The 13452-nt window shown below is 42.2% G+C and overlaps 2 protein-coding genes across 2 annotated transcripts in view; one reads left to right on the forward strand and one right to left on the reverse strand.

Annotated features, from left to right (window-relative positions):
- The window catches only part of cilp2 (cartilage intermediate layer protein 2), a 28168-nt gene extending 19101 nt beyond the window's left edge, over positions 1-9067 (forward strand). The window contains exons 9-10 of the mRNA XM_024003455.2: positions 1183-3599; positions 3685-9067. Of these exons, the coding sequence (XP_023859223.1) occupies positions 1183-3587 (2405 nt within the window). The 3' untranslated portion in view covers positions 3588-3599; positions 3685-9067. The remainder of the gene's footprint in view (positions 1-1182; positions 3600-3684) is intronic.
- A 232-nt stretch (positions 9068-9299) lies between these two features.
- Positions 9300-13248, reverse strand: LOC111976002 (Rieske domain-containing protein). Its single transcript, XM_024004703.2, has 3 exons — positions 12895-13248; positions 12283-12398; positions 9300-11205 (listed from the first exon to the last, which is right to left on the reverse strand). Exons 1-3 carry the CDS (start codon positions 13076-13078, stop codon positions 11107-11109), a joined length of 399 nt encoding a protein of 132 aa, XP_023860471.1. The 5' UTR covers positions 13079-13248; the 3' UTR covers positions 9300-11106.
- Between the last annotated feature and the right edge of the window lie 204 nt (positions 13249-13452).

The raw sequence follows: 13452 nt of genomic DNA on the forward strand, positions 1-13452 counted from the left end.
AAGGCTCTTAGTGGAGAATGATGAACCTGCTTCACACTACCAGCCCGATGTGGTTCCCTTCACTAGGGAACAATAGGCTACACTCCAGTTAATTAATAAAACATTCAATTCAATTCATTCATATTAAAAAGACAGGACTACAGATGTAGGGTCTTCATTTGAACTTTCCTGAAATATAGGAAATGTCAAACTTGTAGTGTATTTGAGGTTTAAAAAAGCTTCTTAAGTTTGTAATTTCCACTTTGAAATGTCAGACTTGATTTTCTATTACGAAAAATGTATTAACCCCTACAAAGATGTCCATTAATTATAATCCACGTAATTCATATATTTTATTGCTGCAAAATTATTTTCCTGCTGTAGCAAACTGTCTCAATTTAAGATCTTACATCTGTACCATTTTCTTATCGTTTCTTTTAGTTGTTGTAATTTTAATTAGTTTTTGAAAGAACGCAAAGGGACCAGGGAAGGAAATTACACATTGGGCTAATCAGACTGTTCCATCTGTCTGCAATAATCTTCTTATTTGGAGGATGGGGAGTTTAACAGGAACACTGGAGCGTATACTCAGCCATGATGTCATGCACATTAATCATTTTGCCAACATTTGGGTAAACAAAAATCTTTTCTTTCCAATTTCCATCTGGATGGTTGGTGAACAAATGTTCTCCCGATGTTCACATCTAATTACCCCATTATGAATGATTTGTAGTGCAACTTGGCTAGTCATGGTTGTCGCTCAGCATGTGGACAGAGAGAACGTGTGTTTAAGTGAACACTTTACATTGCGTATCCTTTACCATGTAGTTACCTTCATTGTACCTTGATAACCACAATGCAATTAACCAGCATGACATAACCACCAGGTACCTATAAGAACAACACTACTCTTTATCCCACCAATAATAAAGGAATAAAGGAAACCTCTAAATGTTGTTCATATTACCATAGTTACAGGTATTGTTATTGCATACTAATTACACTAATGCTCCCTATGAAAATGAAATTCTAGGTAATTACATGTTAATGTGAAGTGTGACAGAGTGGGCCATTTGCATCTGTTTTTGTATGAAATAAGTGAATGAATAAATGTACTCCTATATGCGCATATGCATGCATGTTTACAGCCATAAAACATAAGTGTATTCTCATTGCTGACTCTATGTGTTGTGTATTCCACAGCTAAAGGCACACCGGCATGCAACCCCACTCCTGAGAACCACCTCATCAGACTGCCCATGGACTGTGTTCAGCCTGGGACGGACTCTAAGTTATACAACGCCGGCCGCTGCCCCCACAACAAGTGTGCAGGCTCCCTGGACTTCGACCTGCGCTGCAGGGATGGAGGTGGCTACTGCTGTGGGGTCCAGAAGATGGAGAGCCGGGTAATAGACTGTGGGAGCTACAGCCTGCCCATCAAGGCTGTAACTGAGTGTGGCTGCCAGAAGTGTGTAGTGCCCAAGGTGCTGGTACGTGGCAGGGTGGTCACAGCAGACAACGATGAACCACTGCGTTTTGGGCACATGTACATTGGCAAGGAGAGAGTAGGCACCACAGGGTACAAAGGAGGCTTCACACTCAATATAACCCCAGACACAGAGAGGCTGGTAGTCAACTTTGTGGATCCCACGCAGAAGTTTATTGACACTCCTAAGGTGTTTATCTTCGACAGGAGAGGGGGGTATGTTTACCATGACGTGAAGGTGATGAGAAAGCAGGAACCTATTGATATCAATGCTGGAGAGACAAATACCATTGACTTAACAGATTTTAAAGGGGAGGACCCTATTGGACAGATCGTCATACCTCCAAATTCTTTCCACAAGAAAAATGGGGAGGTGTACAAAGGTACAGTGAAAGCCAGTGTCACCTTCATTGACCCCAGGAACATCACCACAGCTGCTGCAGCTCCTGGTGACCTCAACTTTGTGGACGATGAGGGTGACATGCTTCCACTGAGGACATATGGGATGTTTTCTGTTGACTTCAGAGATGAGGCGAACCAGGAAGTCCTGGGGGCTGGAGCGGTCCAAGTACTCCTAGACACGCAGCACGTCAAAATGCAAGCTCACATTCCCAAAATGAAACTGTGGTCCCTCAACCCAGACACAGGCATCTGGGAGGAGGAGAGTGACTTTCACTACACTCAGGCCACATCTGGTGGTAATGGGAGGAGCAAGCGAGAGGAGCGTACTTTCCTCATAGGTAACATGGAAATCAGGGAGCGTCGACTTTTCAACCTGGACGTGCCTGAGAACCGCCGCTGCTACGTCAAAGTGCGGGCGTACATGAATGACAAGTTCCTGAACACTGAGCAGCTAGAAGGTGTGGTCATCAGCCTGATAAACCTGGAGCCCAAGCCTGGCTTCTCCTCTAACCCCAGAGCATGGGGTCGCTTTGACAGTGTGATAACCGGACCCAATGGAGCTTGCCTGCCAGCCTTCTGTGATGCCCAGGTGCCTGATGCTTACACAGCTTATGTCACAGGAATTATGGGTGGTGAAGAGCTGGAGGCAGCTCCCTCAACCCCCAAGATGAACCCAAACATCATTGGAGTGTCTCAGCCATACTTAGACAAGATAGACTACCAGCGATCAGACCACGATGATCCAGCTCTCAAGAAAACAGCCTTCAGAATCAACTTGGCAAAACCCAACCCCAACAATGTGGAAGAGACCAATGGACCAATATACCCTTATCAGAGTTTAATAGACTGTGAAAATGCTGGAGTCGATGCAAACCACTTCCGATTCTTCAGAGTGGAAAAGGACAAATACGAATACAATGTTGTGCCCTTCCAAGAGAACGACTTAACATCGTGGACGGGTGACTACCACTCCTGGTGGCCCAACCCTCAGGAGTTCAGGGCTTGCTACATCAAGGTCAAGATCCAGGGGCAAAAGGAGGTCATGATAAGGTCACAGAACCATGGAGGCACCCACCCTGAGACCGCAGGTCAGCTGTACGGTATAAGAGACATCCGCAGCACCCGTGACATGCATGTGGCCAACACCTCCGCAGCTTGCCTCGAGTTCAAGTGCAGTGGCATGCTCTTCGACCAAGCCGCAGTCGACAGGTCCCTTATATCAGTCCTCCCACAGGGCAACTGTCGGAGAGTGGGCATCAACAGCCTGCTAAAGGAGTACCTGACCAAGCACCCCCCTACCTCACCGAACAACGAGTCCCATGCCTTCAACATGCTGGGCCCTGTCGACCCCTTGGGGCACAACTATGGCATTTACACGGTCACAGACCAGAACCCTAGGGTGGCAAAAGAAATCGCCATCGGACGCTGCTTTGACGGTACCTCTGACGGGTTCTCCAGAGAGATGAAGTCAGACACTGGAGTTGCTCTGACCTTCAGCTGCCCAGAAAGGACTGTGACCAGGGAGAGTCTCTTCCAACGCCTCCAGACGAACCCCAGTCAGACTCTTTCTCAGATGGCCCGGGACATGCGGGAGGCGCAGGGGCTGCAGGTTCGGGGAAGGTCCTCCCGGGTGGTGACCTACCCCTCTGGGTCCAGCAGCCGCAGATCCAGCTCCTCTACAAGGAGGGGATCCGTGATGCGGGCACAGGACAGGCAGTAGATCTGCCGTTAAGTGAGTTACAAGTTTTCGTTGAGCCACAGAATGAAAATGGTTAGTGAGTGTAAAGTTTTCCTAACACCTTTCAATCTACTCTTAGGTCTTTGGGTTGGAAATAAAGAAGATGGCGTCCTCACAACCAAATAATTCAATGTCAAGTTGGGTCAGCTTGGTGATGTTGGATGTGAACTTTCTCTGAACAGCACGGTACCCTATTGAAACAGTAACCATTCCGGCAAAACCACACGGAGGAGAGAAATTAAGACATGTATTTTCTCTGAAACTTACTTGAAGGGTTTGGCAATAAATATCAGTATTCATTTTCTTATTTGAGAAGAACTACATTTCTTTAGCTTTCATCAGTTCAGCAAAGGACATGAATTTAATTAATAGTTAATAGGCTTTTATGAATGAAACGACAAAATCAATTTCTGAGAAATCAAGTTTATATTTGGATTTGTAGCGTTCCACATAAACCATTGTGGCCGTCTTTTCTGATGTCTATGATCGCATGAGTTACAACCAACTGTAAAAGCCAGTCTAAATGCTAAACACTTCCTAATTGGCCAAAGCTTTCCATTGTACTCATGAGTCCCTCAAAATCAGAGGAACATCAGGTTCTAGTGATCCAGTCTGTTTGTAACAGACAGTGGGCCCCTTTTCTAGAAACCGGGAAGTATTCTCTACCAAGAAGAGGCCTATTTAAGATGCATTGGGGTGCAAGGAATTAGCGCGTCCGTGGAACAGAGAATGCTTTTTAGTACCCTTGTTTCTAGGTTTAAAAAAATTAATAATGTTTAGCATGTCACATTGCCAACTGCGATCCAGACAAACTTTACTGTAACTTAACTACAACATGCATCAGGACCCTAGCCAAGACAAGCATCCCTTAACAAAACGGATCTCACCAGTAGACTAAACAGAGCCTGCGGTATGGGACCTGGGAGAAGAGATTGTGAGGCATGACACAATTACCTTCAGCCCTCACTTCCCACAAAGTCCCCAAGTACTCATCCAACACACCTCTCTGTCTGTTCTTCAACATCCCTTGTACGTTACTGTCAGGAATGTAAAAAACAAAACAAATAAACAACAGACATGAAAACCCTATTTATACATAGCAGAGAATTAGCTAGACTAATTCTGAGGCTGTATTGTTGTTTGGTGTGGGGGGATGTCTGTCTTTGTCTCATGAAGTGCAATAGCTATATTCCATTTTGACTTGAGAGCCCTTGCAAATCATCATGTGACAAGCCAATATACTGCACACTCTGCAGCACTTTACTGCTGGTAAATAGGGTAAATCCTTCAGTATACAGTGCATTCGGAAGGTTTTCAGACCTCTTGACTTTTTCCACATTTTGTTACGTTACAGCCTTATTCTAAAATTGATTAAATAAAAAATGTTCCTCATCAATCTACACACAATACCTCATAATGACAAAGCAAAAAACGTTTTTTAGAAATCGCCATAGATTTGCAAATGTATTAAAAATAAAAAACATACCTTATTTACATAAGTATTCAGACCCTTTGCTTTGAGACTCGAAATTGAGCTCAGGTGCATCCTGTTTCCATTGATCATCCTTCAGATGTTTCTACAACTTGGAGTCCACCTGTGGTAAATTTTATTGATTGGACATGATTTGGAAAGGCACACACTTGTCTATTTAAAGTCCCACAGTTGACAGTGCATGTCAGAGCAAAAACCAAACCATGAGGTTGAAGGAATTGTCCGTAGAGCTCCGAGACAGGACTGTGTCGAGGCACAGATCTGGGGAAGGGTACCAAAAATGTTATGCAGCATTGAAGGTCCCCAAGAACATGGCCTCCATCAATCTTAAATGGTTCCTCTGTGAAGATGGGAGAACCTTCCAGAAGGACAACCATCTCTGCAGCACTCCACCAATCAGGCTTTTATGGTAGAGTGGCCAGATGGAAGCCACTCCTCAGTAAAAGGCACATGACAGCCCGCTTGGAGTTTGCCAAAAGGCACCTAAAGGACTCTCAGACCATGAGAAACAAGATTCTCTGGTCTGATGAAACCAAGATTGAACACTTTGGCCTGAATGCCAAGCATCACATCTGGAAGAAACCTGTCACCATCCCTACAGTGAAGCATGGTTGTGGCAGCATCATGCTGTGGGGATGTTTTTCAGCGGCAGGGACTTGGAGACTAGTCAGGATCGAGGGAAAGATGAACGGAGCAAAGTACAAAAAGATCCTTGATGAAAACCTGCTCCAGTGCGCTCAGGACCTTCCAACAGAACAACGACCCTAAGCACACATTACATTTACATTTAAGTCATTTAGCAGACGCTCTTATCCAGAGCGACTTACAAATTGGAAAGTTCATACATATTCATCCTGGTCCCCCCGTGGGGAATGAACCCACAACCCTGGCGTTGCAAGCGCCATGCTCTACCAACTGAGCCACACGGGACCATGGATGCCACAAGCCACACATCCTAGACAACACAGGAGTGGCTTTGGGACAAGTCTCTGAATGTCCTTGTGTGGCCCAGCCAGAGCCTGGACTTGAACCCGATCGAACATCTCTGGAGAGAACTGAAAATAGCTATGCAGCTACGCTCCCCATCCAACCTGACAGAGCTTGAGAGGATCTGCAGAGAAGAATGGGAGAAACTCCCCAAGCTTGTAGTGTCATACCCAAGATGACTCAAGTCTGTTGAAGCACCTTAGGCAGGGATTACAAAGTACTGAGTGAAGGGTCTGAATACTTATGTAAATATGATATCATTTTTTTTTGTAATATATTTACCAACATTTCCAAAAACCAGTTTTTGCTTTGTCATTATGGGGTACTGTGTGTAGATTGATGAGGGGAAACAAACAATTTAATACATTTTAGAATAAGGTTGTAACGTAACAAAATGTGGAAAAAGTCAAGGGTTCTGAATACTTTTCGAATGCACTGTACTTAAACAATAAGGCCTGAGGTGGTGTGGTATATGGCCAATATACCAGGGCCAGGGCTGTTCTTATGCGCAACGCAGAGTGCCTGAATACAGCCCTTAGCCGTGGTATATTGGCAATATACCACAAACCCCTGATGTCCCTTATTGCTATTATAAACTGGTTACCAAGGTACTGTAATTAGAGCATTAAAAATACAAACCCGCGATATAGTCTGATATACCACGGCTTTCAGCCAATCAGCAATCAGGGCTCGAACCCCCCAGTTTATAATAAGGATATTTATAAGGGAGCTTGTAGAGGATTCCTTTGCATTACAGTGAATAACCATAATTCAAATGTTAGGTCATCGTTTTACATAGTCTGTGTCAAGTATACTTCTGCAATCTGCTCTGATAACTTTTTCATATCTTGCTGCATGACTCATAAACTTTTAGCATTAATTGTACAATCATATTTTCAGCTACAGAGAACACAGTACCTTTCCAGAGGGAAAAACACATCTCAACTGTACTGTTTTCCAATAGCAACTAAACAACAACTTATTACTAGAGTTAAGTTGCATCTTAGACTATTACAGGACCAATTCCATGTGTTTCCCAATGGGAAAATACATTCTGGAAAAATTAATCTTTATTTAAATAATCCCTCAGTAGAACCAATATTGAGCATACCATCTTTCTACCCCTCACTGAGTGTGAGTTTTAGAGGCTCTCCAGTGCTTTGGCAGTACAGTGGCAAGTGGGAAGATGTTCAAGGAGGCCTATTTAATTGGATTCTGTAATTGGAGGAAAGTTCCCCATTGATAATAGGTCCAAACTTGTTTATCTATGTAGTGGGTGGCTGTGGGTCCCTTCAGACCGTTGGAGAGCTCCTAGAGCTGAACTAATCCAAACCCAAATGAGTGTCTGTGGACTACAGAGGTCTGGCACGTTATTATCAGCCCAGTCGTTAATTAGGAAATAAATGACAAATACTCTTGGGGGCACTTTGAAGAGTTTGACCAAGTCTTTCATAAAAAGCCAAACAAGTTGATTTCCAGACTGCTGTTGGATATAATTTAGGCCCAAGAGGTCGAGTACATTCAACATTAAAATGACCCTACTGTTAAATTAGCTGAAAAATCAAGGTGTTTTCTTACATTTCAGTCAGCAAAACATAAGCCAAAAATAGGACAACTAAATAGATGTGCAACATTTACTTTGAGATCAAATAGATTATACAAATCTATTGTAAATTGCCTATGAAGAGCAACATGTGGAAATTATGGTTTATGGTCCTCTAGTCATTATCAATGACTTCTGCCATCATGGGCCTGTTAAGCCCTCTTAGCATGGACAGTCCAGCGAAGCAGATTGTTGCAGCCGAGCTGGATCCGCATGTGTGATGATCACTCCCAACTCCTATTCGTCACAGAATGGTGTGAGAGCTATTGGACAACTGGAGGACATGTAATACCAAAGATATCCAGAGGAGTCATTTGTGAGAGAAGGATGAGATTATCTTGTGATAGTTTTTAATAAGAGAGAGCTGTTGGAGGGGGAAAAAATGCTGTCAATCACTTATCTGAAGCTGAAGCGGTCTCATATGGAAGTAGACCATTTAAAGGCAAAGTGCACTGACAAGTTGAATGGTAGATGTTTCATAGAGAGGCTATGGGGGGGAGGTTGAGATACAGAGAAAGTCTTAACTGCCAATGTTACGTAACACATCAAGTGAGAAAAATAGTAAGGAATATCCAAACAGGCTCTTTGTCTTTCAGAGGATTTCAAAGTAGATCTGTAAGAGCTGGATGACTTTGTTTAATGAGTTGGAAATAATGTTGGGAGTTTCCTAACTCGTATAACAAGGAGAAAGAACGTTTTCCCATTCAAATTTAGAAACTTGACAATTTGTGGAAAATAATTGGATTTTAAATATTTTTAAATAAAGAAGTAATAGCCAAATGACATGATTCCCTATGACTCCAGATACTGTTTCAGGTTCTAACAATTCCAAGACAGGCCCATGCTTCACAATTCACATAAGTGATTAAATAGCAATTCACATTTTCTCCCGGTTTTCACCACTTCTCCATTGTAATTCAGCAGTCTCGTATTACTACTCGTCCTGTCGAATACTAGACTTGTAGACTGACTGACACTATACAGCCCTGCCTTGGCCTCAGGTTGTTTTCCGAGTGTGCTTGTGCCATCAGCATGATGAGTGCATGTATCTGTCCTCTCCTGTACTGTCTGGCTGCTCTGAGGGAGACTAACTTATTTAGGAATATCCTCTGGCGAAGCAAGCAATGGATATTTCCACCATTGCCTAGCCTATAAAGAGAGACTTGTATAGTTGCCACTGTGCTCTGGGAGAAGTCTTGGGCCCCCATAAACGCATTATATAAATCAATTCCTGAGAATTCTCTGTAAATCATTATGTAACATGTATTGCATGGCGTTGCCCATTTGTTTTTCTTTTTCATATGGTTTTTATGTGTAAATTGTGTATTGTATGACATTTACTAAATGTATGAGGAATTGTAAATAAACCTTTGATGTAGACTTTCTGGTGATATTATGTCCTGATTTGATACATTTGATATATATTAATGATCGCGCTGGAAACATATTTTATTTTGAAAAAAGTCATCAGCAAAAGGACATATTCCATTTTACTGTAGTACTAAGACATGACGTACCGTGAGATTAAATTGAAATAAAACACAAAATGGAAGGGATAACTTAGTTTGCATAATTCATAACATCCACATCAATAACAAGACAGTCATAACAATGAATATAAAATGGTATGAAAAACCATATAAGCAGTTTAATGACAGGCATATACATTTGAAACAGTAGCAAAAAAACTAAACATAGAGCTTTGCATATGAGAGACAAACATTATGTAAAAGCCTACATTGCAAAGTTCTGACATCAACGATGGGTCCTCTAATGTCTAAGGACAACTTGTGAATGCAATCCAATCCAATAAACAGATTATTTGGAAATGTCTGGATCCACAAAATGTGAAAACCACTCTTGGACTGTGCACGCCAGACCCAGTAGAAGGTGATTGTTCTACCAAAACACACAATGGCTGCATCTCAATTGTCAGTGAATATTACCCCTCAGGTGATGAATAATTAAACACGAGGCACAGGTCCTATGCACACAGCACTTGACACCAATGGAAATATTATTGTAAAAAGTCGCACAACAGGGGAGGCTATGAGGGAAAACTAGAATGGCAAGCCACACTTTTACTGACACCTTTTTGGCAATCTCTGTAATGTCAGAGTGAGAACATGTAGTGGATAGAAGATGTAGTGAATGTTGTTGCCAGTCTAGGCGAAGAGGAGGCATAAAAAACACAAGTAGCTACAATAACACATTTCTCTTGACTGAATAGTGCATTTCAGTCCTTAGTCTGCTCTGAAGCCTGTTGACCAGTCTTCCCTTTGCCATTGCGTCAGTAGGGAAGAACACGTCTGTGCATCGGCCAAAGGGGAAATGCTGACAGGGCTTTAATAAATACTTATTACTGGACCATAACCAGTAATAATTACAGGAGCCTTCATGTGTGTTCCCTTGGATCTCAGCTAGGTACTACAAATGGCAGGCACCAGTTTAGGTGGATGTCATATAGCTGAGCTGTGGTTTCTATTCTCTCTCTGGGCTACTGCAGGGATCACTTTATTCCATTCAAAACCTCACCACTCAGCAACATGAATAGATGTTTTACTGTGGCTGTAACTTTACAGTAGCTATTAATAGCTTCAATTATCATTCACCGGAGGTGAACCAAATGCATTGACGGAATGTATGTGAGGTCAGATACTGGGCAGTGTTTAGGCTGTTGTTATATGTTCGCTGTTAAACGGTTGAGGTAAAATAATGAAAAGCTTTGCATATAAGGGCATTTCAAATTTGGGACCATGTTTTGAACCTTAATTACATCACATCAGTTCCAGTAATTATACTCTTGCACCTTACAGTAATGCATTTTAAAGGTGTGAAGATGGGCTGTTGACACTTCTCTACTAAAATGATCTATATTCCCAGTAGTCCCTAAAGCACCAGTCAGATGTACATATTGGACATATCATTTAGAACATACAATATTTGTAAACGTCCACAGATTTCATAAGAGCCAGTTACAGTGAGGATTTGTGATATATTGAGGGAGGGAAGAATGAAAATGTACTTAAGTTGAGCAGTGGCTAATACATAATGTCTGTTGAATGTCTGATCGGTTATCAAGATCAGCAGTGGCCCTTCAACCTCTTCTCTATTTCACTGCCAGCGGATGGCTAACGTCCCAGTGTCTCCGACAACAAAAACCTCAAACAAAAAGATGATGTCATATCTCTTCCCTTCAGACGATCCTCTTGATAATGACCCAGAGTACAACATTGCCAGATCCGAGTGGAAAAAGGTCTGTGATGATCATATAAGGCAAGGAATGCCTCAGATGGCTTGGGTTTGTCGAATAAATCTCAAAGAATTGCCAGGATCGCTACAGGCCATTCCATATGGATTGCCCAGGATTGCTACAGGCCATTCCATATGGATTGCCCAGGCAGGTTTTAGGCAGCAGTTCAGCTCTTCTTGCTGGATGGGAAGGTCTGTAATGAGAGAGGGCTTGCGTGCTTCACATACACACTGCCATCCTCCAATTTGACTTTGTACACTTGTTGCTAAAACAGATAAACACATAAAACAAGGACATGTGACGGCTGGAAAAATTGAAAACAAACAAAACACCTTGACTGTGAGCTTTACCATGAGCAGAGAGCACACTCAGGGCAGAACGTGTCACAACACTCAATATTGCTGTCACACTTGCTAGTGTAGCCTGGGCCAATTTTGTTTTCCACACACTGCACTGATTAGGAATACACATTTTCAAATGTTGAGCAAGTCAACACAAGAACATACCAACACAGAGCTACTGGCGTTTTAAAAGGCAACAGACATGCAGTCAGACCACCACTGTGAGTGGTTCCAACATCCAAGAAACCCCTAAACACCTCATCTGACAGCTATGTTAACTTTGGACATTGGATCATTAACCCCATTGTAATTGTAACAAATTAATTTATAACATTCACAGGCAATTTGATCCTTGTTTTTTCTCCTGCATGGAATTATAAAGACAAAAAAAATTGCTTGTATTTCCAAAAATTAATTGACATGAAGGGGTGGTGAGAAATTGATTGAAAAAGTGACGTCCCTTTTGAAACATTATAGGAAACGCAGAACTTTGCCTCCCTCCTTGAATGAATCATTGACCAGGATGGTGACCGTGAAAATCTCTCCGTCACCACTTTCTCCTATCCATTCATGGGGCGGCAGGGTAGCCTAGTGGTTAGAGCGTTGGACTAGTAACTAGTAGACTAGTAACCGAAAGGTTGCAAGTTCGTAATCCCCGAATCCTCGTTCTGCCCTTGAACAGGCAGTTAACCCACTGTTCCTAGGCCGTCATTGAAAATAAGAATTTGTTCTTAACTGACTTGCCTAGTTAAATAAAGGTTAAATAAAAAAATTAAAATGCCAACTGAATTTCAAGGAGGGAGGGAAGGGAGACTATTGTTGTCATGGATCGTGTGCCATATAATAGGCTAAGCAAATAGGCTGCAGATCTTGGTCAAGGCTTAGAGAAGTTTGCAACTGCGGTGAAGTTTGTTTCATTTTTAGTTTAATTGCATAGCATTCTGGGTTTGTAGAAGTGTAGGTTGGTTTATTGGTTTGTCTATATTAGTTGGTAGACTCACCTGTAAACCAGTCCCTGATTGTCCTGTCCTGAGGTTAAAGTCATAGTCATGCCAGGGGCAGAAGACCTGCAGAAGACCATCTGCATCCTCAATGTCTCCATCGCACAGCGGACCACCTGTCAAAGACAGCACACTACATGAATAACACTTTCCTCTGGAAATCGATTCATGTGATCTGATGTCATACTTCATTTCGTTGAAGAGCAATATTATCAAAGAGAGTTTAACTCCAGAAATGTTGACATTACTGGAAAGAAGGCGAGTTGAAATGCAATACAGTATAACATCTACATGCAGTCTACTTGTTTTGTCTGGCCTTTTGATACACTCATTTAGCTCATTCCATAACATAAATCATGCTTATGAGTGAGCACTTGCCTTCCATGCATTTTTCGACTCTTTCAGTATCTTACCATGTTATACCCAAAATGACTGTACCAGTTTTAATCTATTTCCTACGAAAACAGTTTATTCGTGTTTTTGTTATTCATAGCTTCAAAAAAGTATGATATGCATATGGCTAGTGATTTCTATAGAATTTCAGCGCATTGTGTCTAGCCTATAGCCCTGAGATATAGCGAGTGGAACGTAAAGTGAGGCATATGTGGTTACCCGAGTGAGCACAGCGAGCATCCATGGCGAAGAATTCCCCTTTCACGTAGAACAGGCAAACATCGGAGCCGTAGCCGAGGGAGGAGTGCATCAAACGGCACTGCTTCTTGGAAAGCTCCGAGGCTGGGCCTATTAGCCTCCATGAAACGCTACTCGCACTTTCCTCTTCATTCCCAGACGCCATTTAAATAAATTGGGAATATCCGTTATTTGCGCTACTCGTTATAAAGTCCCTTTACCGCCTACTGACTGCGCATTTTAGAATTTACTGTTTTATGTGAGAATATTCAATAACATAAAACTAACTGGCATCGGGATCCGGTAGTCTTGTCATGTCATCCGCGTTCATCAGCACATTAGAACAGCCTATGATTTCAAGACGCAGGTCAAGCGATTGGCCAGAGATGACAGATTATTTTTAATTGGGTCAACTGAATGTCAGGTTATTTATTTTTTGCACACCTGTTTAGTAAGCCTAATACATGTTTAAAAAAGGCATTATATTTTAATCAGACTGCCATAGGTTACTATATGTTTTGTGCAAAACAGTATTTAAAT

This window comes from Salvelinus sp. IW2-2015, linkage group LG16 (assembly GCF_002910315.2).
Source record: "Salvelinus sp. IW2-2015 linkage group LG16, ASM291031v2, whole genome shotgun sequence".
Classification (NCBI taxonomy): domain Eukaryota; kingdom Metazoa; phylum Chordata; class Actinopteri; order Salmoniformes; family Salmonidae; genus Salvelinus; species Salvelinus sp. IW2-2015.

Coding starts and splice junctions, on each gene's coding strand:
- LOC111976002 (XM_024004703.2), bottom strand. CDS start 13,078: ATGGCGTCTGGGAATGAAGAGGAAAGTGCGAGTAGCGTTTCATGGAGG. Junction 12,399..12,894: donor TGCTCGCTGTGCTCACTCGG/GTAACCACATAT, acceptor TGTCTTTGACAG/GTGGTCCGCTGTGCGATGGA. Junction 11,206..12,282: donor AATCAGGGACTGGTTTACAG/GTGAGTCTACCA, acceptor TATCTGTTTTAG/CAACAAGTGTACAAAGTCAA.